Genomic DNA, 25,149 nt, shown 5'->3' with positions numbered 1-25,149 from the left:
ATTCTTCTCAGAAGAAGCACAATCTGTAAAAGTCCCAAACATGAGTACAGCATTCAACGCTTCTTATTTGAAATACTCTAGATGCTGGCGATTGGGCACAAAGCAACACAGTACTCCTCCTGTTTCCAGGCTGGACAAATGCATGGTCATTCTGTGACAAAAGAAGCATTTGGCAAACATTCCCACCAGCAAAACTCTTAACATCTGCAAACAGTTCAGAGTGAACCCAGCAAAACTAAACATTAGCACAGAAATGTTCCCTTGTCTCCATTCAGCATACAGGGAACTGAAGAACAAAACCTTTCAACCCACCATGTTTGTAGGTCTCACCTATATCGCTGGGAAACGGATTGTCTCATAATTATCTCAGTAGTCAATGCACACACTTTCACCTTTCTCCAGATCACAGGACAGACTCAACACATCACTCAGTACACACAGGAGATCAGTCAAGGACATTAAACTACTGTAACAAAGTTTTATGAAGTTCCGAGTTACTTTCTTGCATAGAATTTTTTTATTATACATCAGTGTTTTTCTAACTGTTTGTGGAGGGTTTGTCCTCCCTGAGATTGATCTCTCCCCAGAAAATAAAACAAAGCTTTGTACTTGTGAGAGCATACCTGAAGGCATGGTTCTTGCAAAGACAAAGTTGGAAGCACTACAACCAAGGGTGTCAGCTTCATGATTGCAGCTGTGAATATCAATGCGGTAAAGAGTAAAAGGCTGGAGATGGGAGATCACAGTTCTCTCCTTGCCATCCACTTTGGTCTCAAAGAACGGGTATTCCACCTCACTCTCTTCTGCATCAGAAACATTGGTGAAGTGATCTGTTCCAGTCACATTCCTGTTTCGAGTGGCCAAAGTGGCATTTGCTATTCGGAACACATCCCTCCGCTTCCGATCAGGTCTGTGGAGCAAACAGACAGGTACAGAAAAGGTCTCGTTAGAGAAAATCCACTTTTTCTCCAACTCCAGGAAAAGTGCAAAAAACCCGCATAAAATACATAACTCTGCTATTGAGAAAGCTAAATAAAGGGAACTGCAAAACAAGATGAAAGCTTGCTCTTAATCTGAACCTGCAGCATGCCAGCCATCCCATGACTCTTTTGGTCAGAAACCAATCCAAACTCTGAAGCTCACACTGTGCCCCAAGATAAACGTGCAAACTTCTGACCTCACACAATGAACCAAACAGCAAAAATAGCTTCACTGTTATTCAATAAGCATCCTAAATTTCTATTTAATGACAATAATATTGATGCTTAAGATAAAAATCAGATGTTGAGGGTTGAAAACGTTAGGGGAAAAAACTGTTTTGAAGTTTGCTTTATTAGCAAAGCTAACTCTCAGTGGGCTTAACTTGCTTTTCCGTTGCAATGAAATTTCAGAACTTTGAATGTATTGCACCGAGAAAAGAAACACTGGAAGGTAGCTGAAGACTATGAATGTTAACTACCACTAATGTGTTATGATTTGTGTATCTCTACTTCTCTCACTCAAACAAAAGCTCTGCAAAGGAACAATCTTCCTCTATGAGAAAACACAGTACTAATATTGTGTTTGCAAAGGGTTCACCAAGCAACTGCTTTGCCTTACAGGCATCTGTAGGAAATTCATTCAGAGCTAAAAACTTCAGGATTTACAGCAACACTACTACTTTCTCAAGTCTAAGAAACGACTGTAGGGTATAGACCAGAGTATCAATGCAAGCATCAATATGAAAAGAGTATTTTAATAAACATTTGGATGGTATTAGTTAACCAAAACAGAAGTGCTACACGTTCAGCTTGTCACTGGGTCTTGTGTCAGATCCAAGGCCATTCTGCACAGGAGCACTAGCTACATAGGGCAAGCTTGGTTTTCCAGCTCCTGCTCTGCTAGTCTCCGAAGTCTGTAGGGCTGCTCATACCTGGAAAGCAATGCACCAGGGGAGTTAAAGAAGAATGCAAGACAAGTCACACTACAAAAACAGTTTTGGCTTGAGTCCTATGCCACCTGAAATGCCTTAGCCAGTGCCCATTTAGCACCTGGTCGGTGCAATGGTTATCAGGGACACAGGTGAAGTCTAACCCATTTCTATCAGAGAGCGCGTTACAAACCAGGCAGATAAGGCCTCCCTTGACCACACAACAGGAGGAGAGATGACTCAACAGGAGAAGTTAATTCACTGTCAAATATACCACCTTGGTACATTCAGACACAAAACAGCGTGCTGCAGAGAGCGCCAAAAACAGACCAACTTGGTTTTGAAATCTTCTGGCAGAGGTCTGATGACTTTTTTTTTTTTTTTTTTAGGAATTCACTACAAAATTTTCCAAAATCCTTCTACTATGTCTTGAGTAGCCATTTTGACACTCTCAGATGCCAGGTAAACCACAGCACAGAAATGAGAGAAGGAAAAAACTTCCCAAGTTACGAAGAAATTAAGCAACATACAAACGGATGTCTTAACTTGTCAGTGGAGTATGGGGGAATTTCATACGAGATGTAATCATTTGCTCCTCCTCCTCTACACTGGTATTTATGGAAGTTACTAAACCTATCCATATTGCTTAGGATGAGTATTCATTTACTGCTTTAACTCAGTGGAAAGAACAAACTTTGAACCGCTAAAAGCACACAGGATGCCGAGCACTGAACTGATGAACATTTGCACAGATTTTGTGATAAAGCAGTGAAAATAACAAGTTGATTTGCAATGAACAGAAGCACATGCCAATGCAAGAACCTACAAAGCACTACTTTATCGCTGCTTTTAAGAGATCCATGAAGTTTCAAGTCTTTGGTGGCATCTGGGGGGGAGGGGGGGAGCACAGTCCTGCCTTGCCTTTGGGGAAAAAGATAAATAGAAAGCAAAACAAAACTTGTTGTGAAAACTACGGTCGTATCAGGAAGAGAAAAACACCTGCAGGATAACCACAGGGCAAACATGATTAAAACATAAGAGATTTGACACTGTTGCTTTTCGGTCAAGCAGCTTCCTGCTACTGTGAAAGGCACAGATAAAGACAAAAAACAAGCATCCAAGGAAATAATGAAAAGTCAAGGGATACAAACATGAAAATTCATCTATTCTGTTAAAGTAGAGGAAGGAAGAGAAATGCAAGAGAAAAATTTAAAACAACACTAGAAAAATCAAATCAAATTGAAATTAAAAAGAAGTGGACCATTTAACATAAAAGCTAACCGTTCTCATACTTTATGGCAATTTTAATGTTACTTCTCAGATACCTACTACTACACACAGAGCCCACTTCATCCCGCTCATTACAGAACCAATAAACATGAAGAATAACTCATCCTCCTGCGGTTGTGAGTGTCTCTTCAAAAGACTAACCATAGTCCTAATGTTGAAATCTGCCTCACCACTGCAGTAACACTCACGGGATCATGCAGAAGTTGCAAACAAAATTAGATCAACAGGCTTTTTAAATAACCTTAAAACCACCCAGTCAAATATTTTTATGCTGTATTATACGCTGCTTCTCTTTCATAATATCCTGGAGACAGGTAGAACACTGGAAACAATGCAAACCTCAATAGTACTATTTAACACATTAACTAATTTCTTCCTCGGGAAAAAGCGAAAAAAAAAAAAGACAAGACATCAGCAAGTAACAAGCTGCTTAGATTTGTCGTATAGAGATGTCTCACTAGCTCAGAATCTTTAATTTTCCTGACATACAGTCTCTTTAAAGTTGCTTAGCTATGCAGCTGTTTCTGATCGTTGTACCTTATCTGTCCTTGCTGTTATAAAACACACCCTTTAAAACAGTAAGTTAAGAAAAATGGGAAATAGTCAAGCTTTTAGGAAATTCTTTGTGTACTGGTCAGTTTATTTGTTACTGTCTGAGTTCAAGGTTCTATGAGCTTCCTTTAGGAGGGGTGGAATGCAAGAAAATTTGGGAGAAGATAAACAATGCATTTTAAATTACAAAGCTTGGTGAAATAAAAAAATTCCTTTGTATTAAACTTTCAAGTAGTTTAGACCTGACACATGCCTTTCAAAACTCTTGCTATGCTATTTCATAAAGTGCAAAATCAGATCACATTTACAAGAATATCACATTCCTCAGGAATTACATCCTGGCCAGTCATGGTGGCTGTTAACTTCTCTGTACCTCATCTTTGCTGCTGGTTCTCATCATCAGTAGGGAATTCACTGCACAAGTGCAACCACAAATGCTGAATGTGACTCAAACACAGCACGGACACAATCCTTAGTACTTCCAAACAGAGGCAGTATTTAGCTCATCATTTTTTAGACAGAGTTAAGAAGCCCTGCACACATCACACTCCCAATCCCAAACAAGTCAATCCCTCACATCCCTGAATAAAGGCCCAAAAATCACAATGGAGAGTGAAATAAACCCGTTTTAATGAGCAAAAGCCACACTTCAGAGTTCTCAAGCACAAGATTTCACCATAAATTTCACCTGCCAACAGAGACAATGAAGTAACATGCACAATTGAAATCTGATTGCTTATAGACTGTAATATAACAGCTATACACTGTGTGCTAAGCCTCAGGATCCAATTATCTAAAGTAAAAACAGCTTACATGAAGGATAAATTGGAAACTCAAGGATCAAAATCACCCATTAATTCAGTAGTATCTACTCTATGTCGCAGCATAAAATCATTACTATTCCACTTTATGTGTAAGCAGTAGTGTTTATCATGGAGTAGTGGGCATATTTAATACTTCTCTGCAGCACAGACCCAGGAAACCAATATGCCCTTTGCAATTAGTGCAGTGAGAAAGGAAGACCAGTTTCAATTCTGTGAGGTGACTATGCCCTCAATTTCAAAGACAAATAAATCTTCAAATTAGGAACACAAGCACTTAAATGGCTATTTAGAGAAAGATCACATCTGAAACCCTTTGACTGTCACATGTTGCTCATCTCTCAAACCCTTATAGATAAAGTGCTCCTCAAGTGACTCTTGACTCTGAAAAGAAACCATCACTAAAGTCCTTGGTAAAAACCCTTACTATTAGCAAAAATTGAGAGAAAGAGACGAAAATTAGTGAATAAGAGAAACTGCAAAGTAAGGCTGCAGCTTGTCTCACAAAAAGGAAAGGCAATGTTTATGAGTTTCAGGAGCTATCCACATATGCTTTCATGTCCAGGAAGCCTGAGCTCTAGGAAATGTTAAAAAACTAAATTATTAGCCTCACTTGCAAAGAGAAAGTGTCCAAAATCCATTACCTGGGGACAAAGATGGAGTTGTGAAGGAAGTTCTCAAAGACTTTCCGGTACTCTGCTTCCTCCTTCTCAGCTTGCTTTTCTGCCTCTGTCTTGGGACAAGCACAACAAGGTCCTTTTTCTCCCCCACAGCCCTCTGGCTTGGTGGGTTCAGTAGCTTCTTCTGTATCAATGGTCCCATCAGCATATCTTCGAATTGGGACTTTATCTTAATTAAAAAAAAAAAAAAAGAAAGAAGCGGCTTGTTTCTTTTCTCTCCAGATTATGAATACAGCAACAGTCCATGTTTACCCATTCCCTTCTCCTTGCTGTTTTTCACAAAAGAGATGTGAAGCAGGGAATAGGCTTCAGCTCTTGTAAATAAAGTGCACTGAGGTAAGAGTCGCAGGCACTTCAACACAACCACGTTTATTTTCCTACCTTTGGAGCAGTAATTGTGTCTGTAAAGGTAACTGTCCTGAGGTTGCTGCTGCCATCGTACGATATAGTATGAGAGGTTGCCATTGGGAAGAGAGGGAGGATTCCATTTCACAATCAGTTGGGATGAGGAGTTGGATGCCGAAATAACATCCAAGGGAATGGATGGCACTGGAGGGGAAAAAAGAAGAAAAAAGAATAGGAAAGCATTTAAATCTAGAGCATTCTACAATGTATTTCAATGCAAGCTTTCAAAGTGAATCCCAATCCACTTCTATACTGCAAGAAGAAACACCATCCTATTTCAAAGAAGAGATTTCCTACTTAAGCCCCACTAACAACAGTTATTAAGGGTTCAACCGCAACCACCTACAGTCCCCATCTGAAGCTGCACTTAAACTTACCTTCACGAATGGAACAAAGTCTGAAATCCTAGCTCCAAAACACTCCCATAGTTTGCAATGAAAATAATGTCTGAAGAACTACAGAGTTTTAATTCAAATCTTAATGGTGCTTCCATAATTACTGAAGCTTTCCAGCATTATGCACGTTGTCTGCACATAAATTCAATTTCTGTATCAACAGCAGAACTTGCATAATAATATAATAAGCATACCTGCAGCATTATCAATCTCTTACCCAAGAGCCCAAGATCTCACCTGCAGCGTTGGTTCGTATATATACAATTTCACTTTTTGCTCCATGAATATGATGATTTTCCATCATTGTGAGGGTAACAGCCTTGACATAAATGGCATATTGAGTCCAAGGTTTCAATCCCTGCAGTAGAATTCCAGGATTGTTCTCTTTGTTGGGTGGCAGGTCAACATCGACCATGTTCCAGCTATTGGAGCCACATGCATCTTGCCCATCATACTCTGTCACGTTTTTAAATGGTCTGAAATAAAAGAAAAAAATAGTACAAAATATTTATTTTATCCTAAAAATTATCATGTAAGAGTGCCTCACTTCAATGTTGCTCAATGAAACAAATAAAGCTTACTGTTTTTCCATAGCAGAATAAAACAGAATAGAATTTGTATTTATTTCCAAGCACTACAAAATTCAGAGTTCAGCTTCGGCTGCAGGTCTTACCTTCAGTCACTAGCAATAAGGCAAAGTTCTCCAAGAAAACACTAATTTTTTTTTTTTAAAATCCAGACCTGACAGTGAAATGCTTCAGATATATTTAGACTTTAGCTAAGCATATATGTAATGCAACTCAAAACAGTTGTTGATAGTGGCTGAGCTTTTTACCAGGAAGAATCTAAACTTCTGTGACTGGCCTTGACCAGTCCAACAGGCTTTTTTCACCCCTTTTATTTCCATACAATACAAACACACTTATATAGTCATATAGTTCTACTTTTCATAGGTTGCAACACTGACACAAGAGCATATAGAGTACTATTCTCTTATTCATTACTATAGACTCTTCAGGACTAAATTTATTGCATCATAGTACACTGTGACAGTGATGCTGGGTATTAACAGTTTGTGCTTCTGCGTCTCACAGCCTTGCTCCGTACGTCATCACCAGCATTCTGAATCTCCCTGTCATACTTCCAAGCTACTTGGAGAGTTATTGGTGTGCTCATTTGCATTTTTGACTATTTTAAATCTGAGACACAACAAGGATGTGCAATGGCAGAGACACCTCCCAAGAAATCTGGTTCTCTCCAGCAACTGCCCCACTCCTTGATTACCAAGAGATACTAATGCAGAAAACTACCAAAGCTAGATAATCTAAATAACCCCAAACCCTGAGTAGACAAGTCAGCAAGGTGACAGGGCAAACTCCTGACCTGTGATGTTCTCTAGTCAATACTATGACTAGAGAAGGAAAAGATCTCGGCAAACATGACATGACTTAGGAAAAACTCCAAATTAGACCTCTGAGAACATCCAAGCCATCCATCTTTTTTTTTTTTTTTTTTTAATTTGAAACTTCCCGATGGATTTGGAATCCATTTGGAGGCTTCAATCAAAACAATCCTCTTTTTACATAGGGCTTGTGCTCCACCATGAAAAGAATCTGAACAAAAGCAGGACTTGAGGATGAAATACATAAACTGGATGAGATACGTAAACTGCATGAAATAGGAACTACCCAAAGGACTTTGCTGACTAACTTGTCTCGCTAGTAAACCAAAAATCAGAATAGAATTGTCTATGATCTCTTGGACTGTCCCAGTTAGTCTCTGACGACATCTACTTACGCTTCTTTGTAGTAAACAGTGAAGCTAATGAGATCTCTATAATCTGGAGGGCGATACCGTTCCCATGTTAATTTAATCCGATTCTTGAGCGTAGTGTTGGAAACAAAATGCAAAATGTGGCTTTCACCTGCAATACAAAAAGACAAGACATGACAAGAGTTAGCACCACATTGTCTATTACTTTTTGCTGTTTCTTAGGTATCCGTTTTATCTCATCGGCCTTTCCAGTAGTGCCTATGATACCACAGTATACCAACAGCCTTTGTCTGTGTAGAGCTTCCTATTTCATCCTACTACATTTGAGTGCTCGAGAATAAGCAGTGATCTTGGCAATCATTTTAGAGTATGTTGGAGCTACTTGCTATGATTTTTTCTGAAGCAGATTTTCTTTTAATGCATCATCAGAAAGCTCTTTAAAACTACTTCAGACTCTCCCTGAGCGAGGAATGGAAGTCCTGTTTATTCACCAGACTGGTTTAGAAGCACTAAATTCATCATCCAACTCCAATGCACGTGGTAAAGTAGTAACCGGCCTCTGCGTTCTCGCCTTCCAGGACAACTTTTGACAATTTGTTTTTCTGAGGAATGGACAACATGGAAAGGACAGAGTATTTTACATTCCTATTCATGAGAGGCTAGACCAAGAACTCCAAAACTCAGTTCATATACCGCACAACCATTTGATGGCAGCAGCTTCCAGCTACTCTTCTGAACAGAGCTGGATGGAAGCCGGCAGCTTTGAAATGAATGGCTTCCCACTACCAACTCACTGAGCTTTCCAATCCAAAACAAAATACCATTTTAAAAACTTAATTCTTGAGTGAAGAAATTGTGTTCTGTCAACTGTGAGTTAAGTTTCTAAAGTTCCATAGAAGCCTCTGAAAATAAAGGGGTTTTCACCCTCATGTACACTGGCACTATTGGTGCTATCTTTTCAAAGGCAGTTTAGCTTTTGTTGATTCTTTTCCCCTTCTCAGAGTCAGAAAGCTTTCTGTAATGGTTTTTAAAAAAAACAGGCAGCGGCTGGCACTAGCCTCAGTGGTAGTAAGGTCTGGCTGTGTGTCTGTAACTCCTCCAGGACTGCAAGCCTTTGCTCTATTGAATGTGCAAAGAATGGAGTGTGCTTACAACAAGGATCTATGCCATCTGCATTTATGCATCATGCCTAAAGAGACATTCAGCAGCGTACGTGTCCTAGTTTTGTAAACACCATCCAGAACAAGGGGACTTGACTTATACACAAGATCCATTTTAATCTACTCAGCTCCAAGAACACCACAAATAGACCAAAGAAAAATGCATTGTCAATTCTAAGAGTTTGAGTATGAGGTAAAATTTGTAAGCATTCTGTCATCTCGATTCCTAGATGAGAGATTGCTTTTAAATGCGTTGGTTACACCTGGGGACCCGATATGCTTGAAGCCAAACTGAAGAGGACTGAAGTCTGAAGCCAAAAAGAGGACTTTCCAATAACTTTGACCATTGCAGAATCCAAAATTACATGCAGAGGCACTGCAGTTTAGGAATACTGTAGAACACTAAAAAGTGTTCTCAATTCAAAAGCAAGTAATTTGAAAATAAAGCACAGAAAACTGAGTTTACAACATGCATTTGTAGCAACAAGGTACAATATTCGGCAGGAACAGAAAAGAAGCTTGAACACAACAGAAACAGTTTGTTCTGGTGCCTATGGAATTGTTATTCAGCTGACTCCTTAATATCAAGAAAGAGTAGATATCCAAGAGAGGAAAATACCTACAATGATGTACATTTGCAAAGGAAACAGAGAAACTGCTCCTCGTTGGATATACCAAACCAATAGATTTTATTTCTCATTTCCCAGGTATGTTCCTATTGTTATGTGACACTACTGTCACAAAAAAGGGTATTTGGAAAGCAGTCATCTTCATCAAATGGTTTTTACAGATGAGATAGTGACTATGTAACCACATAATTTTCCAGGCATGCGAACATACTTTCACAACTATACTTTAAAAACTGAACAGCTAGAACAACTGAAAGCCTACTGTAATTTCTAAACTCTAAATATTGTAATGGTCAGCAACGTGGCAGTGTGTTGGCATTATTTTTTTGTGACATTGTCCTATGCAGTTTGCTTCAAGAATTATTTTCTTTGTTTGTTTACTTACAAGAGGCTCTCTCCCCGTTGTTCCTTGGATTTATGTCTCCTTTGCTCTGTCGTCCCTTGGTTCCTGAAACTTCCTCCATACGGTAAATCTCGGAAACACACAGTTTAGGATTAAATGCAAAGTACATTTTGCCCTCCTTGATTGTCAAGTTGTGATGGTTCCAGTCCCATAGCTGCTGAAGATTGTGGTTGTCAAGAACGTAGAAGGAATAATTCCTACAAGGAAATTTTTAAAGGAAAAGTATTAGTGCAATTAATTCATAGCCAATTCCAACCAAGAATACCTTAATATAAGAAAACTTTAAAACACTAGGTTTCCTCTTATTACTTTAAATTAGTGTTCCACAGAGTAAATGACTGTCTTCTCTCCCACAGAGCAAGTTTTCCCTGAACGCTCACGCTTTGGTCAGAGGGCAGGGAAATGACTAACACAGGACTCCAAGGCTGACACCACACCATGTAAAGCCCACTGCAACATGTGTTTTAGTAATTGCATAGAAGCTCTTATGAGGAATATAAATTCATGTCCTCTGAACAGCAGGTCTCTACACTGGATTTTCCATTTTGTGGCAACGGGGAAGCAATAACGCTACATACCTTATGGGAGGAAAAGCATGGTGCAGTTCTGACAATAAAATACAATCGTGAACACAGCTGTCTTGCTTATGTTTACAAAAGCAACTGTAAGAGTTTGCATAGTGAGGTTTCCTTGCTTCTCTGTCTTAGTTTACCTCTTGGCCCAATAAAGATTTCCTACACTGTGCCAAGTACAGTTGCGCCTATACATCAAAACCTGACAGTAAACAGTTGCACTGACTGCACAGCACAGGATCCACACTTCAAAGCAGAGAACTAACAGCACAGGCAGAGGCATGTGCTGAGCCCATTCCCTAAGCACAGCAGTGGAACAACACGAACATCCTTTATTTCCAGAGACATTAAATGCACAGTTGTGTGTGTAAATCCTATTATATATTAAAAAGAAATTTCCCGTACCACTTGATTGTGCTGAATTGGGGGAAATAAAAAAAACAACAACACATGCAGCAGAAGCAAGATCATAGGCTCTACATCAGCAGCAAGACAATACCCACAAAGACACATTTTGGGATACAAGGGACAGGAATGCACAATTGGGAAATGAGTTCAAGGTCTGCGTAGCTGATGGATCTAAACCAAACCAACCCACCATGGCAGCATTTATTATACTTCTGTGGGAAGTCCCACCAACCTTAACTATATCAATACAAAATACACTAGTAACACAATGAAGCCTTGCAACCTCTGCAAGCCATTTGCATTAGCAAGCCCACGTCAACGTAGTTAAACTAGGCTTTCTACAAGTCCTTTTCACTACAGTCAGAGCTTCTGCAGGGTAACATGGCAGACAAACCATGAGGCTCATAAGGAGCTGACGTACTACTTTATGGTTTTCCTTCAACTACTTCATTTGAAATTTATCATTAATTTCTCCCTCACCCAACCTGAAGTGAAAACCGTGCATTGTGGTTGCAACCTGCGCAGACCACAGTTGTGGTTTCTTGTAACATACCAAAATGCTGAGTGTATTGTCAGAGCAATGTGAAAGAGAAGCAATTTCTCCTATTTCCAACTAGTTTTCCCTAGTTATCCAGGAATTGATTGCTAATGAAGTCAATATATCTGGTACCACTTCAGAGGGATGCCACGAAGAATGTGCTCAGTTGACAAGGGAGCACATACATGTTAGTTATTTAAATGCATCTTGCCAGGAGAGAACAAGGACGCTAAACCGCATGTGGGATTTGACAGACATCACCAAAACCTGTATTTATCTCAGACACCTGTTACAGATTACTAAAATCCCTGCAGCTCCCTGTGCACCGCTGAAAAGATGACATTCCACCATAATTAGCCACGTGATTAAGTGATGGCAACTAAGCTTTTCAGGAAAGACCCAAAAAGCTGTACTCAAATTGAACAGAATAAACAGAGGTATAGCGCCACAACTACAGAAACGATCTTAAATATTTAATAAGAGCCTAGCCTGTCTCCTGCTCACAACTGTGGCAATTATGCTTTAGACACTAGAGATAATTCTTGTATTAAAGCAACGTGGCTAAACTTTCAAGAGCGTGAACGAGGCAAATCAAGCACACACTGGTGGCTTTACACAACTGCACAGCGACTGGGCCAGAGTTGGGAGTTACTGTGGCTCACCCAAAGCCGTCTGCACGAGTTTGAGCAGCCACCTGAGGCAAGGCAAACAGGTCCTAAGGGTTCATATATACACTGAAAATATAAATCAGCGGAAGTTATTCTAGCACCGTCCAAAGCACTGGAGAAACCACATTTGGAGGGCTATATACAGTTTCAGCCAGAGGAGAGATGCAGTGCTGCATGGCTTGAAAGGTGGAGCAGAGGGCAACCAGAGTGCACGTAAGGCTTAGGTTATAAATAAAGATTATATCAGACTTTGGCTCTAACAGCTGTGCAAAAAAATCAGGACACCAAGGAAGATAGAATGGAAAGAATAAAAGATTCACTGTAGGAAAACAAAGCACTGCCTGGAGACAGTAACTAAGGGTATGACTGGAGATTATGGCCTGAAGGACAGGCTAAAGCTCTGAACAGAAGTAGGAGGCACATCTGGTCCCAGGCTTGCCATAAAAAGCCTCAAGGCAACCTGCATAAAGCCATGAACACCCACAGGACAGAATTCCCACAACATGATGTGTATCCCCAACTGCAGTGCACACACAGCCACTTAATTATTGACTACATACATTAAAAACCTGCTTCACACTGTATCTGCACGCAATGCTACATCTGTGCACTTTCACCCGTTGTAAAGCTGTGAGGCAGAACATGAGATCCAAACCAACAGGAGGTTGGGGTAATGAAAACATCTCAACAAGGTTTCCATCACCCTTTATCCCCCTCCATATTGTACAGGACACAGAAAGGGGTAATTGCCTGGTAAGTACACTGTTATTAAGAGAGCAATGCATAATCCATAAAGGCAAGTGACTTGGACCAAAAAGGGAATGAGAACTGGCAGAGGACTGTGAATGACAGCGGGGGATGAGCTGGCTACAGAAGACCAGACAGCAAGAGATTTATGGCAGACTGACTACCCTGGGACAAGACGAGCAACCCTGCAGGACTTACAGAATAGAAGACGTTCATCTCTCGGTGCTACAATGACAAGACCAGATAACTGGGACATCAACCACTAAGAGGCAGGAGAAAAGGAAAACCCTTATTGCTTTACGTACACAAAACATGCCACATGTTGGCTAGAAACCATCTATTAACATGGTGTATGTTCTACACCTGTATCAAAGCGTGACCCTGATCCCTGATGAGGGCCTGACAACAACCAAGTCAAACACATATCGCACACCACGACAACAAAGAACAATACAGAGAACAATACTGACAAAAATGCTCCATTTGATGGCGTTTCTTTGAATGGGTTCATTCTTCAGCATTTCTTACAAGCCTGAACTTTATCAAATTTCCAAAACATTGCTAATGTTTTAATAATGCTGGTATATTCTTTTGCTTGTGTTTGCCCACCAGCAGTTCAAACAGAACTACTGAGGTGATTAACAGAGTATCTGTCTCTAATAGATATTTACACACACCTTGCTAACATAAATTGTAATCAACTTAGAAACAGTTGATTTTGGCCAAGGATTGCATCTCCACGGGCAAATTCGTGGGGAGGAAACTAGGGGCTTTTACACTAACCCATGAATTTGGCAGCAATGCACTTTACTAATACTAAAGTTCAGTGTTTTCTTGTCCAGTTCGAAAAGGTAACCTGACGAGCTTCTTAAACCCGCACAAAAGCCCAGCCTCACACCTCAGTGTACAAACTCCCCAACTCACTTTTTGAAACTTCACTTACACACGGATGGCTGAGAAACAGTGTCTTTACAGAATCCCCTTAAACAAAAACAAAGCTGAGGAGCATTCCCCCATGGGAGCCTGCCACTGCAGACATGCTCACCACCAGCCCGGAATTCATTCCTAAAACACTCTCATATGCATGGTGACTTCTTTGTTGAAATGCTGTGGCTAGAACAAGCCTTGCTGCTATCGTGCTGACTGTCTGAATTCACCATAATCTGACAATAATGATCCCAGGAAAACAAAATGTAAAGTCTTCAGCGAGGAGCCATATGACAGGTAGAGATCCTGTTCACCCCTTCCGACATGCCTGACAGCTACCGATGCCTCCGCTTCAAAATGATGTAGAGAATGGGGTGGGGGTTAGCTTTTGTAGAGACTGTCCCCAGTTTGCTGCAGAAGTTGAAACACAACATCAGCAGCTGGTTGGTGCCACAACAGCAACTATTCCTCAGTCATCATCTCCTCACTTGCTCCTGAAGACCACAAATTGCTCATTTTCCAGGTACCCAACATGGAGATGCTTTGAGAAGTGCTGCCCATGTGCCATCCATCAACATGGCAGCTGCAGTCAATGACAGCAACGGACAGGCAGCACCTCGGCAGAGGACAGAGGGGCCTGGCAGAGGGAACGCTCAACTAGGCATCAAAATCCTGCAGCAGACACAGAGACCTCTCCAGCACATCTCCATTTCAGTTTCCCCGTTTGCAAAAACAATTTTCTTTTCTTGCCATGGCAGCACGTTCACTACAGACGTGGTGTTCAAAAGAAGCAATGAATACTCTGAAAACAAAGTCAATTCCATCTAAACTTCCCATTTTCTGTGACAACCAAGCCAGGCACCAGCAACTGAATAAGGAAGAAAGAAATACTGAAGTACTGTTTTGTTAGTCTGGCTCAATAAGAAAAAGGGGACGGTGGTGGTGGGGTCAGTTGTGTAATGAACAACTATCATAAGGGATCTTAAGTTAAGCTCCCTCTCGCCCCGCAAGGCAACGCTGGCATAAATGGCTATCGTTCCAGCAGCCCAGTACTTCCCAGGTTAAGGCCCCACTCCCTGTTGTTTGTAACTCTGCCGAAGTAATTGTTCAAGCTCAGTTCTTCCTTGACAGGTGCCTACTTCCATCTAAGTATTTGTGGAAACGTCATTTAGACTGTGGTAATGCCTAAATTATGCTAGGCGTTTTCCAAGCAAAGAGACTGCCCCCGACCCCAAGTATGTAACTGCTGTGATTTCCTAGCATGGGTGAATTTTAGCACAAGTAGCTCTTAACTATATAGATCTGTTTTACCTCTCCCACTCAGCCCCATTTTCCTCTTCAAAGCTGCACCTATTCACTTCTCTATTTGGGAATCTGATTTAACAACCTGCCATTTCCCTTCGTATCAGCTCTGCTTGCTGACATACAAGGTACCATAAACATAATTACTACTTGAAACACAAAGTTAAACTCAAATTTGAAGAGAGCAAGGTAGAGAAGGGGAGAGAAGAAAAGACAAATCGATAATTGGAGTATCTGTGAGAGCACACCACATCGTAAGTGGGCTGAATGAGCCTTGTGCTCAGCAAAGTGACAAGCCTCTAGGATTTGCAATTAGAAACATGCTTTTCCGCAGAGCCAGTGTTCCTACTGAAAAAGACAGTGTGCTTTTCAAGTGTGGGATGAAGAGCTGCCCTTTAACTTGCTCTGTCAGATGGTGGAATTTTAAGAATTTAAGGCTGACCAAAGACTAGCCTGAGAGAAAGAGGGAGGTTGTGAAGAATCCCTCATGCAGTAACTTTATCCTGTCGGGGCAGATAAATCAGACACAAGCAACCTTTCCCATGACCCTCCTACCACCTTTTCTTATATGATTTCCCAAAATTATTTGTTACTGAGGGAGACTTATTTCTCCCAGAGAACATTGGTTTAAACTTGAGATGACTACGTGATTCAGAAAGAGCAAGGCCGTTTGCTGAAGGACCATCACCACACCTCAGCACTGCAAGTTCTGCAGAGATAAAAGCTTTTTTCTCAACTACCTCTTACCAACATAGGAAAACTGGAGTTACATAGAGCAAAAAGGATCACTCGTGTAATTATAGAAGTGATATAACCCACAGCAAACATTTCAAGGGATCAACTTCACTTTTCCTGCTCCACGCGTCATTCATTTAATGTTAGCATTGCAAGGAGTTGCAAACAATTGCAGCTTGCAATCTATTTCATACTAGCTGGGTCACTTCCAGTTGCATTCCCTGGTTAGTAAAGTTCAGGTTTCCTTTCAGCTGACATTCTCCATAAAACTCTGCTAAAAGCCAACAGTAAAGAATTGCAAGGAAATCCAACTGTTTCTGAAGACGCTCTTTTCTCAAATAGAGCAAAAAGAACAAAGACACTTTATCAATGTAAAGAATCTCCCTAGAAAAACCTAAGTGAAAAGCGGCAAAGTTACCATAAAAATACGTCCAATATACTCAATTTAATATGCTGATTTAGATAGCAATCCAAATGAGTGATGACTGTGCAATGGTGTTCATTAGGAGAAAAATGCTGCGTATTAGTGGAAGACACAGTTCTATAAATGGTACGTGAATTTTTATTAGGAGACCTATTCTCTGCCACTTTCTATTGAAGTGAAATTGCATCTACAAGTATCTGAACACTTACCCATCCACCTGTTCCTCTCCCAGAATATACCGCAGGTTCTTCAAGAAAGACAGGGAGACTAATGCATGGGAATGACGAATCTTCACATACCCTGTTACTGTTTCAATCAGACCCATAAAATTCTCCAGTTCTGAGGCGATGTTATCTACGGTAAGAAAAAAGTAATTTTATTATTGCAGAATTCATAGCTTTAACTGCTATATCTGCTTAATGCAGTATTAGCTCAGGAAAAGAAAATGTTTGTATTTGTTGCTTTTGAAAACAAGAGACACTGGTATTCCTCCCCCAGTAACAGTTGCCTGTGCGGGCAGATGGTTGAAGGGCAAAATAAAGCCACAGAGCAACAGTGGAAAACCAGTCTTCCTTTTCCATGCTGGTATACCTACTTTTTCCATGGACACTGCACTCTGAAGCCAGAACCAAATGCTGAGCCAGCATTCTGGCAGGGATGAAAAGACCCTTGTGTAAATGTACGCATCCATGAGACTGGAATTGCTCTTCAGCTACAGAGCAAAGCTCAGGCAGAAAGCTCCATTAGAAAACAAAGAATGAGACTGAAGATGAAGAGGTGGAGGTATGCTATTAGTCTTCTCTGGGGCATAAAGCATTGCTTTCAGTGGCCTAAAAAAGCTTTGGCTACAAAACTGAGAGCTCTTGATGAAAGGGCAAAGAGAAAACCATAAGGATGTCCTCATGCCATGGAGCGTGTTCCATAGAGCTTGCTAAAGGTTATTTTCTATAATAAATTATTAAAACAACTGCAGAGCAAACTCTTCTCTTCGGTACTGCCACCTCCCTAGGAACTGTACCGTCCCTGCCTAGGTCTGCAACACCCCATCCTTCACAAGGCTCAAGCTTCGCTGTCCTTCCCTCCAGCAATCCCTAGCCCATGCCCATTGCCCGGTGTCATTATCCTGCAAACTTGCACTGCAGTTATGAGGGGAAGTTTTCAAGCACTCAGGATGCGAGAAGCTGCTACGGGGTATGTTTGCTGCCATAAAGAAACCGAAGTCCTAACAGATGGCTGGGAAGCCCTACTACCGAGTATCAGTGGTTGGCTCCCATACCAAATAAGCTGGGAGGATGCAGAGGCTCTTCAGCACTCTAAGATAATACTTAAAAAAATAAAAAACCCCACACTTGCCCCAGGTAACTGGAACATCTCCCAGAAGGGAAGATTGTACCTGTAGCAGTGGGACCACGACTTAAATAATCCAAATGCTGCTGTTTCTAAGCCCTGAAGTTTTCATTCAGCAGGATGAAGGAAATCAAGTATCTCTCAATCTTTCAAGCTTATTCATGAAACCAAAAGGGACCTTCCATAGGGAGCTACATTTCCAATAAAAACTAACAGTGATTTTTACTGTGCTTTTAAGAGCTCATCAACTGTCAACACTTCCCTGGCTGATGAATCACTGCTCTGACAAATTTCATCCAGAGCTTGTTCAAGACATGCAACAAAGGTGGCCAGCTCACTAATGATGACCATCCAGAGGCACAGTGCTAGGCTTTGTATGAGCTCTCAGCACTCTGGATTCCATGTTTTAGCAAGACACCACACCTTGCCTTAAGAAGTGAGGATATGCAATCTTACAGTGCCATGCCTTACTTGCAGACAAGTTATTTACCGCTAGGTAAAATACATGCAAGGATTTTTGACTTTTCTACCTTCTTGGGCCTTTATTATTCCTTTGGGACTACTGTTCATCTCACTGCCTAATCCTGGTTCCCTGTCCTGCCAATAAAGCTAACAAAAATACTAGCTTTCACTGCCTTCTAACTTGGTAGCTGAATAGCTATTCCATCCACATGTTGGAGAATGGGTGCCACAGTGGGCCAAATCAAACAGCAGCACTGCTATGGGACTGGTAAGCAAACAGTTTGCTGAGTTTTTAAATGTCCTTATCGTTATGCTGACAGACAAAAGGAAAAATATTAAAAGCAGCTTTATCAGAGGTTCTTAAAGACAGGGCAACCACTTACTTCCACGACGGATGTTAATCAGCAGATTTCCCTTGAGAATTGTGCATCCCTGCAACATTTGTGCTGATGTGACAGAGTCAATGGTCTTTGTTTTCCCATCCTCACAAATTTTGGGGCAAGGCCCCTCACAAGGACTGCAGAACATGCTGTTAGGAAAGAAAGGGAGACTGAAAACAAGCAACGATACACAACTCAGAATCTGAAGACAAATCCTTCAAGCTAGAGAGGCTGGAGTATTGTACCTCCCACTCACAGCAACACGAGAGTGAATGAATGGACCCATACCTGCTGTCTGCCAGCTTCTGAAAGGCTTTGTGGTCCTTCCAAAGTCGAAGGCACTTCAAGTAAAACCCAGTGCCCTTGCATTTGTGCTTTTACTCTAACTTAATTATACCAAGAAAGACCACCCTTCTTATTTATGCCGACAGCCTCAGAGTACTGTGAAGTTTCATGCTAATCCAGGCCCAACCTGCAAAAATAGGCCAGCCAGGAACTGGAAATAGGAAAATACTGTTCAAGTTCTTATGAAGTTGCCTGTCTCCATGCCCTTAGACTAACATTTGAAGCTCAGGACCAGGGAATTCCATGCTCCCGGCCATTTTAACTCAGGAAAGACAACTGTGGGAGCATACAGTCATGAATGACATGGAGAAAGGGAGCAGGGAATTAGTCACTACTTCTTATAGCTTAAGAGTACTAAAGCACCAACTTTTAACAAACAGAAGGATGCATCTTGATGCAAGGAAAAAGTAATTTGCAACAGGAATTGGAAGAGACAGGCCAGAAGTCTAAGCAGGTTCAAAGTGCATTACACAGATGGAAAGGGAACAAGTCCACCAGTGACTATAAAACACCAAGACAGACACAGCCCTGAACTCAGACAAATCCGATTGCCAGAAGCTGGGAGGAAACACTGAAGCATAGGCTCACCTCTCCTCCTTCTTGAGCTCACAAGCATTCATAAGTGGGTTTTAGCGGCCAAACGCAAGGAACAAGAACTCAGGCCAGCCTGGCCTTTGGCTACAGCAGCTTTTTAAAGGCTCCGTGTTATACTGTCTGTATATTCATCTCAAAATTGAACTTCATGTGTGCACAAAACATGCCTTCTGATCACTTCTCCTGGGAAATGTCTTTCCCAATTCAAGGTCATTTTTATTTTTGCATTTATTCGAGCACTTTCCTTCATATTTAATTATTACTTACTCCATCTTATCACTTTAGAGGGGAGAAATGAAAAAGATAACAACAAACCCAGACTGTAAGACAAAGGCTTCTTAAGACAACACTGATGCACATGGACTTACCATTTACCCTTTTTAAAAGAAACGGAACCCACTTTCTTCTGAGGCTTAAAGAAACACGTAAATTGATAATAACAGCTTTTCATGCATAAACAATAAAAGAAAGAAGCTTCCTTTTCTTAGTAGTAAGCTCCTATTTCAACAGCCTGCACTGTAACATGCCACAAACCGCTAAAAGCTGCAGACACAAGCAAGAGGCATTCAACAAAACGTACAGAGAATGCTGGAAATCCTTTCCATTTGCAACTATTTTTTTAACACCATCTCTGGGGAGCAAAACATTCACTAGCCTTGAGTTACAGTTCCTTTCAATCTTTGCAGCAGAGCACAACACAGAGATAAGATAGGATGGCCATTCACTTCAGTGTAAGTGGTTCAAACAGCTGGTACTACAAGCTCAAGTAGATAACAAAAGAAACATTTCTCAGGTGAGTATCTGGATTCGAGCGAAGGCAGTGTTAAGTTGCTTACATCCAAATGTCAACCAGAGACTGCCTTATTATTTGATTGAATGGATGTATGACACACATGCATGCAGACACACAACTGGTACAGGTATCATCATCACAACCACCTTTCCAAAAAACTCAACATCCTACAACAACATCTTTTTAGCATAGTACTGAAGCACTACAAAATTTTAGCACCCTGACTGTCCTTTACTCAAAGTCTGTGACTTCCAAGGGTCAGCAGGCAACTAAGGCTGCTTGCTTAAACCACTGGAAAAATAAGAAAATCATAAGCATGCATCACTCCAACTGTCAGAATTAAGTAACAGCAGGTGAGCGATATTTTTGCATGAAATTATTCTGTGTAATATTGTCAGCTGCTGTGTTATTTTTGTCACCATCTACATGATTACCCCCTTCTAAAACATCATGGTTATCTTCTGGAAACAGCGAAAAAAGGGAAATAAAATTAAATACACTAAAGAATACATGTGTCTAAAATGCAAGCACACATAAAGCAAATAATACACAAAGCAAGATAACTCCTACAGTTTGTTCTGTGTGATAGTGGTCATCAGCCAAGCTCCAACCTTGTGTTCCTGGACTTTCTCTTTCATTTTGTTATTGCCTACTTGGAAGACCTGGTTCTGCATTGTAGTGACTTCCTCAAGTCCTTCAGAGCATCAGTGGCAAGTGACAACGCACAAGACCACACACAATCAGACCTTTCAATGGTGAATTCATCTAAGCAAGCCTTTACCAGGAAGTCATGCAACCCCCCTTCGTACATTCTTATTTCTATCTAATGTAATTTGCGTCACAGCTGCCACAGAATAGAGGGTGGAAAACTCAAACATGGCAACTCCGATGGACTTTCCACAAGTTGCATTACCTTTGGCTCCCGTTGCGTATGAATCCAGAGGGGCATTCTGCCATGCACTCATCATTGTGAATCACAAACCTCTCATATTCACTTGTTTCCGTGGCAGGGACTTTGGAGCAAAACTCTTTAGTCACGCAGCGCCAGCCCTCAAACTTGTAGGTGTTGGGAGGGCAGGTGGGCATGCAGACTCCTTCGTAGTAGTAATTGCGGCAGGCCACGCAAGCAGTGTTGTTGTCAGGTGCCGTACAGCTACCCAAGCATTCAGGATGGCAACACTCATTTTGGTCTGTACAGGCTCGCTTGCCACACGAGCTGGGGCACACTGCAAGACAAAAAGCAAGGTAGCATGAACAAGAGCTATTAAATAAAGTGAATGGCATTAAAGGAAAAACCTTGATCCATACAGCTCGATGCTTTCATTCCCTGGGATATAGAGTACCTCAGCAAAAGAACGAACTCCTGTAAAACTGACAAATTAAATTCTGTTCTTCTGTTTTAGTTGCCTGGAAATATCTTCTTCTCAGATCAAATTTATAACATGAGCCAATTAAATAATAAGGAAAACTGCTGAAAGCAAGATCAGCATAAGGATAATGGCAAGTACTGGAACCTACTCCATACCCCTAGTATTATGGTTAGTTTGTTGGGTTTTTTTTAAGTGCTGACTTATTGTCTTTCTAAGCATTTCTTGTCTTTCCTATTTGTACTTCAAATTGGTCTTTTACTGGCAAGAAAACAAGCTTCCTTTAAACAACTTAATTACACTTGTACAACAAAGCACTGCTATACTGTAGCACACATGGTTAGGTTGACCCCAGTGTAGCATCCCAATGATGCTTATGTATGCAAAATGAGGTCTAATAAAGTACAGATGGTACACATCAAATACTGTGGCACCATGGAGCTACTATTTTCCCCTGAAGAGCGTAACAGAATTCTGCCTTATCCCCAAATTCTGGGTTCAGAGAACAAAATATGAAAGGGAGAAAAAAAATGGGGTGCAAATTTATGGAGACATTCATTTTTACATGACAGCATTTCAGCTCGGAAGACACAAAAAAAGAGCAGAATTGTCTGCAGACAAGCTCACCACTGTTAGATCAAAAGAAGTGGCAGCATTATATTTATGTAACAACAACGTTTTGATTACAGCATTGTATGGCCTTTTAGCCATGCGAGTTGTGTGCCAGAGGCTCTGTAAACAAACGCAGATAGGAAATCTGGTTTGCATTAAGTAACTGTTTTCCACTTTCTAACTTAGCTAAAACACAGTACCAATAATAACAGCATAAAACAAAATTTCAGTAGTACAACTACAGCGAGATCCAAGCAAAGCACCACAAGATATTTAAACTGAGCGAGTTGAGCAAAAAGCATACAACCGGCACAGAAGTTATGTCCCTAAATGAACATGGAAGCAGCAGAGCCCAGCCTGTAGAGAAAGACAATGTTTATGAAACTGTAACAGTTCCAGAAAAGTTCCACATTGCAATTTGTCTTTCAGTTTGCAGCTACAGTGTTGTTTTCATGCAGGAGTAAACACCCTGAAGTCTTGACCCCTCGTCTTCCCATAACGAGGTCTAGGCTTTCCAGTATGTTTTTACCAATGCTGAGCAGTGCACCACAATCATGACACAGGACCAAAAGCACAACAGGGCTATTAACCAGTAATTCAAAAAAAAAAAGAAAACGAAAAAAAGAAATACTGTTCATAGCTCTGCATCAGGATCTAGACAGCTTATGTCAAGTTTTGATTACAAAAAGCCATTTTCTGCCAGCTTTAAGGTAGCATCCAGCTTAAAAAGGGCTTGTAATGCTGCAATCAGAGAACTTTGCACTTCTTATCAAAATGGTTCTATATTGATCTTGCTTAATTTTATTCACTTTTTTTTTTTTAAGCCCTGACAACTTGGCAAGTTTAAGCATCTGGGTTCAAAGCTGGGTTCTCCTCATACAATTAAGGCTAAGAAAAGTTTTGTGGAGTTAATTCCACCTGCAGGTACTTCCCAAGCAACCTGACAGCCTTCGCAGTATCTCTCCTGTATTAGCAGGCAGACCTGCTTACAGCATCTGACAGTGCTATTAGTGGCACGTATGTAGCCACGTGCCACCAACACAAGAAGCTGGCATTAAAGACAGCTCAGATAGTCCGAGCTGAATGCAGGTCTACTGCACGGGAAGGTACTGTTCAGGTGCCCAAGAGCTCATCTGCTCTTCCAGTTAGACAAGAGACACTACTTCACGCTGCAGCCCTTTCCTTGCCCATACCGCTATTCTAACCCTATTCTAAGCTGGTACCACCACTGCTCCATACCTGTAAACTCATTTTTTTCAGAGTGAAATGAGGCAGAAAAGTAGAAGGGGGGTGGAGGGGGCAGACCATGAGAACAGGGAGATGGGAGGACAAGGACGGCCGATGCCTGCCCAAGGAGCACAAATATCACATGCAGGCCAAGTTAAGAAAATTTTTGTAGAGCCAATTACTTTTAAGACCACTGAGAGCAGGAATACAGAGGAAATCACTGCTAAATAATGCATCGTATAATGATGCTGCTTCGTTTTTTTTCTTGAAAAGGGAAAAAACCGTACACACCAAACCCTTACACAAAAATAAGTACATAGGTGCATTTTTTCTTGTTGTTGTTGGTAACCTGCACCAGTGTAAAAGGAGTAAATTCTGCCCAGACACCACATTAGTAAGTGGCCTCTCACCTTAAGGTATACAGTACTACTTGCATTTGCGACTACTAAGGGATTAAAAAAATAGTTTAAAAAAAATCAGCGTGTCTTGCTAGCAGATGGACTGCTGTTCTGAGTGGGTGCCAGAACTCAGATTTTCTGTGGTAGCTACATTTCCAGTTCAAAGCCCTACTAAGAAAAAAACCCACCTCCACACCCCCCCCCCATGCCTCCACAAGGTTCATTACTAGAAGTATTGATTAACATCATTTTTTTGTTTTCATCTAGACAACTTGCTAAAAAACAAATGCTGCTACATTAAGTATTCAGATAAATATAGCAGAAAAAGATCGAGTTTATTTCATCCTTGGGAAAGACTTTTATATTCCCTTAATGCTTCTGCCATTCATGAACAGTCTGCGATATAAATAGGATTCCCTGCATCTCCTGGTAAATCTGCTGACTCTCGTCTACCGAAATATAAATTGAAGCACAGAAGGATATACAAGTTCACATGAAAAAGGCAATCAGCGAAACAGGTTTTCAAAACTATAGTAGTGTTTTAATCACAACCATTTTAACAACAAGTCTTGAAAACTTTTTAAAGATAATTTTTTAAAAGCTCAGCAACCTTCCTTTTTTTCTCAGTCCTATTTTTTGCTTTTTCTTGCTAACATTGGCATGGTTTTTCAGGCTGGAGACAATACGAGTATCCCGTTTCTTTTAAGATGCAGAACAAGAACTTTTGTGTGTGTGTAGGATATATTATGAGCAACAAAAAGTCTTATCCACTCTTCATGCCAGTTCCCTCAGCTATCTCCCTTATAAAAATCTTACTAAACAACACTCGCTTGCCTTACAATCCAGGCCCATCTATCCTCTCCCCTGCCTCCCCAAACTGTGCTGCTTGGGCTGCTAGATTTGTACCAAAACATTTAAAATGCAGGTTCCAAAATATTTTTGCCAAAAAAACCCTGAAATGCGCTTGATAACTTGTTGACTTTAGTCTGCAAGAACATTAGAGACACAAACATAAGCAAATAGTGAGCTGACATTTGGGGATAGAATTTATCAGCCAGGTACAACAGTGCCTGGGATCATGAAAGCTGATGAATGTATTAAAAAAAAAAAAAAACAACCAACAAAAAAAGGAAACCACACAAAACCGAACCACCAAACAAATCCTTGCTGACAAGCACAAGGGCAAAAAAAGCTTAACTGTCATCACGTGGAGCTACCGAAGTTGTGGAAAATTTCAGAGACCTTGGAGGGCAGCCATGCAAGAAGGATGTCAAAACAAGACCTGG

The 25,149-nt window shown here is 40.9% G+C and overlaps 1 protein-coding gene across 2 annotated transcripts in view; it reads right to left on the bottom strand.

Moving 5' to 3' along the window:
• The window catches only part of IGF1R (insulin like growth factor 1 receptor), a 189,078-nt gene that overhangs the window by 22,780 nt on the left and 141,149 nt on the right, over positions 1-25,149 (bottom strand). For both annotated transcript variants that reach the window (XM_082005340.1, XM_082005341.1), the window contains exons 3-11: positions 21,173-21,485; positions 18,531-18,676; positions 16,548-16,692; positions 10,000-10,214; positions 7,850-7,976; positions 6,290-6,528; positions 5,634-5,801; positions 5,217-5,421; positions 624-910 (exon numbers count right to left, since the gene is read on the bottom strand). In XM_082005340.1, the coding sequence (XP_081861466.1) occupies positions 624-910; positions 5,217-5,421; positions 5,634-5,801; positions 6,290-6,528; positions 7,850-7,976; positions 10,000-10,214; positions 16,548-16,692; positions 18,531-18,676; positions 21,173-21,485 (1,845 nt within the window). The remainder of the gene's footprint in view (positions 1-623; positions 911-5,216; positions 5,422-5,633; positions 5,802-6,289; positions 6,529-7,849; positions 7,977-9,999; positions 10,215-16,547; positions 16,693-18,530; positions 18,677-21,172; positions 21,486-25,149) is intronic.

This window comes from Phaethon aethereus (genome assembly GCF_964289735.1).
Source record: "Phaethon aethereus genome assembly, chromosome: 12".
Taxonomy (NCBI): Eukaryota; Metazoa; Chordata; class Aves; order Phaethontiformes; family Phaethontidae; genus Phaethon; species Phaethon aethereus.
The sequence above is the reverse complement of the archived record's forward strand: the minus strand, read 5'-3'. Positions and strand labels throughout refer to the sequence as shown.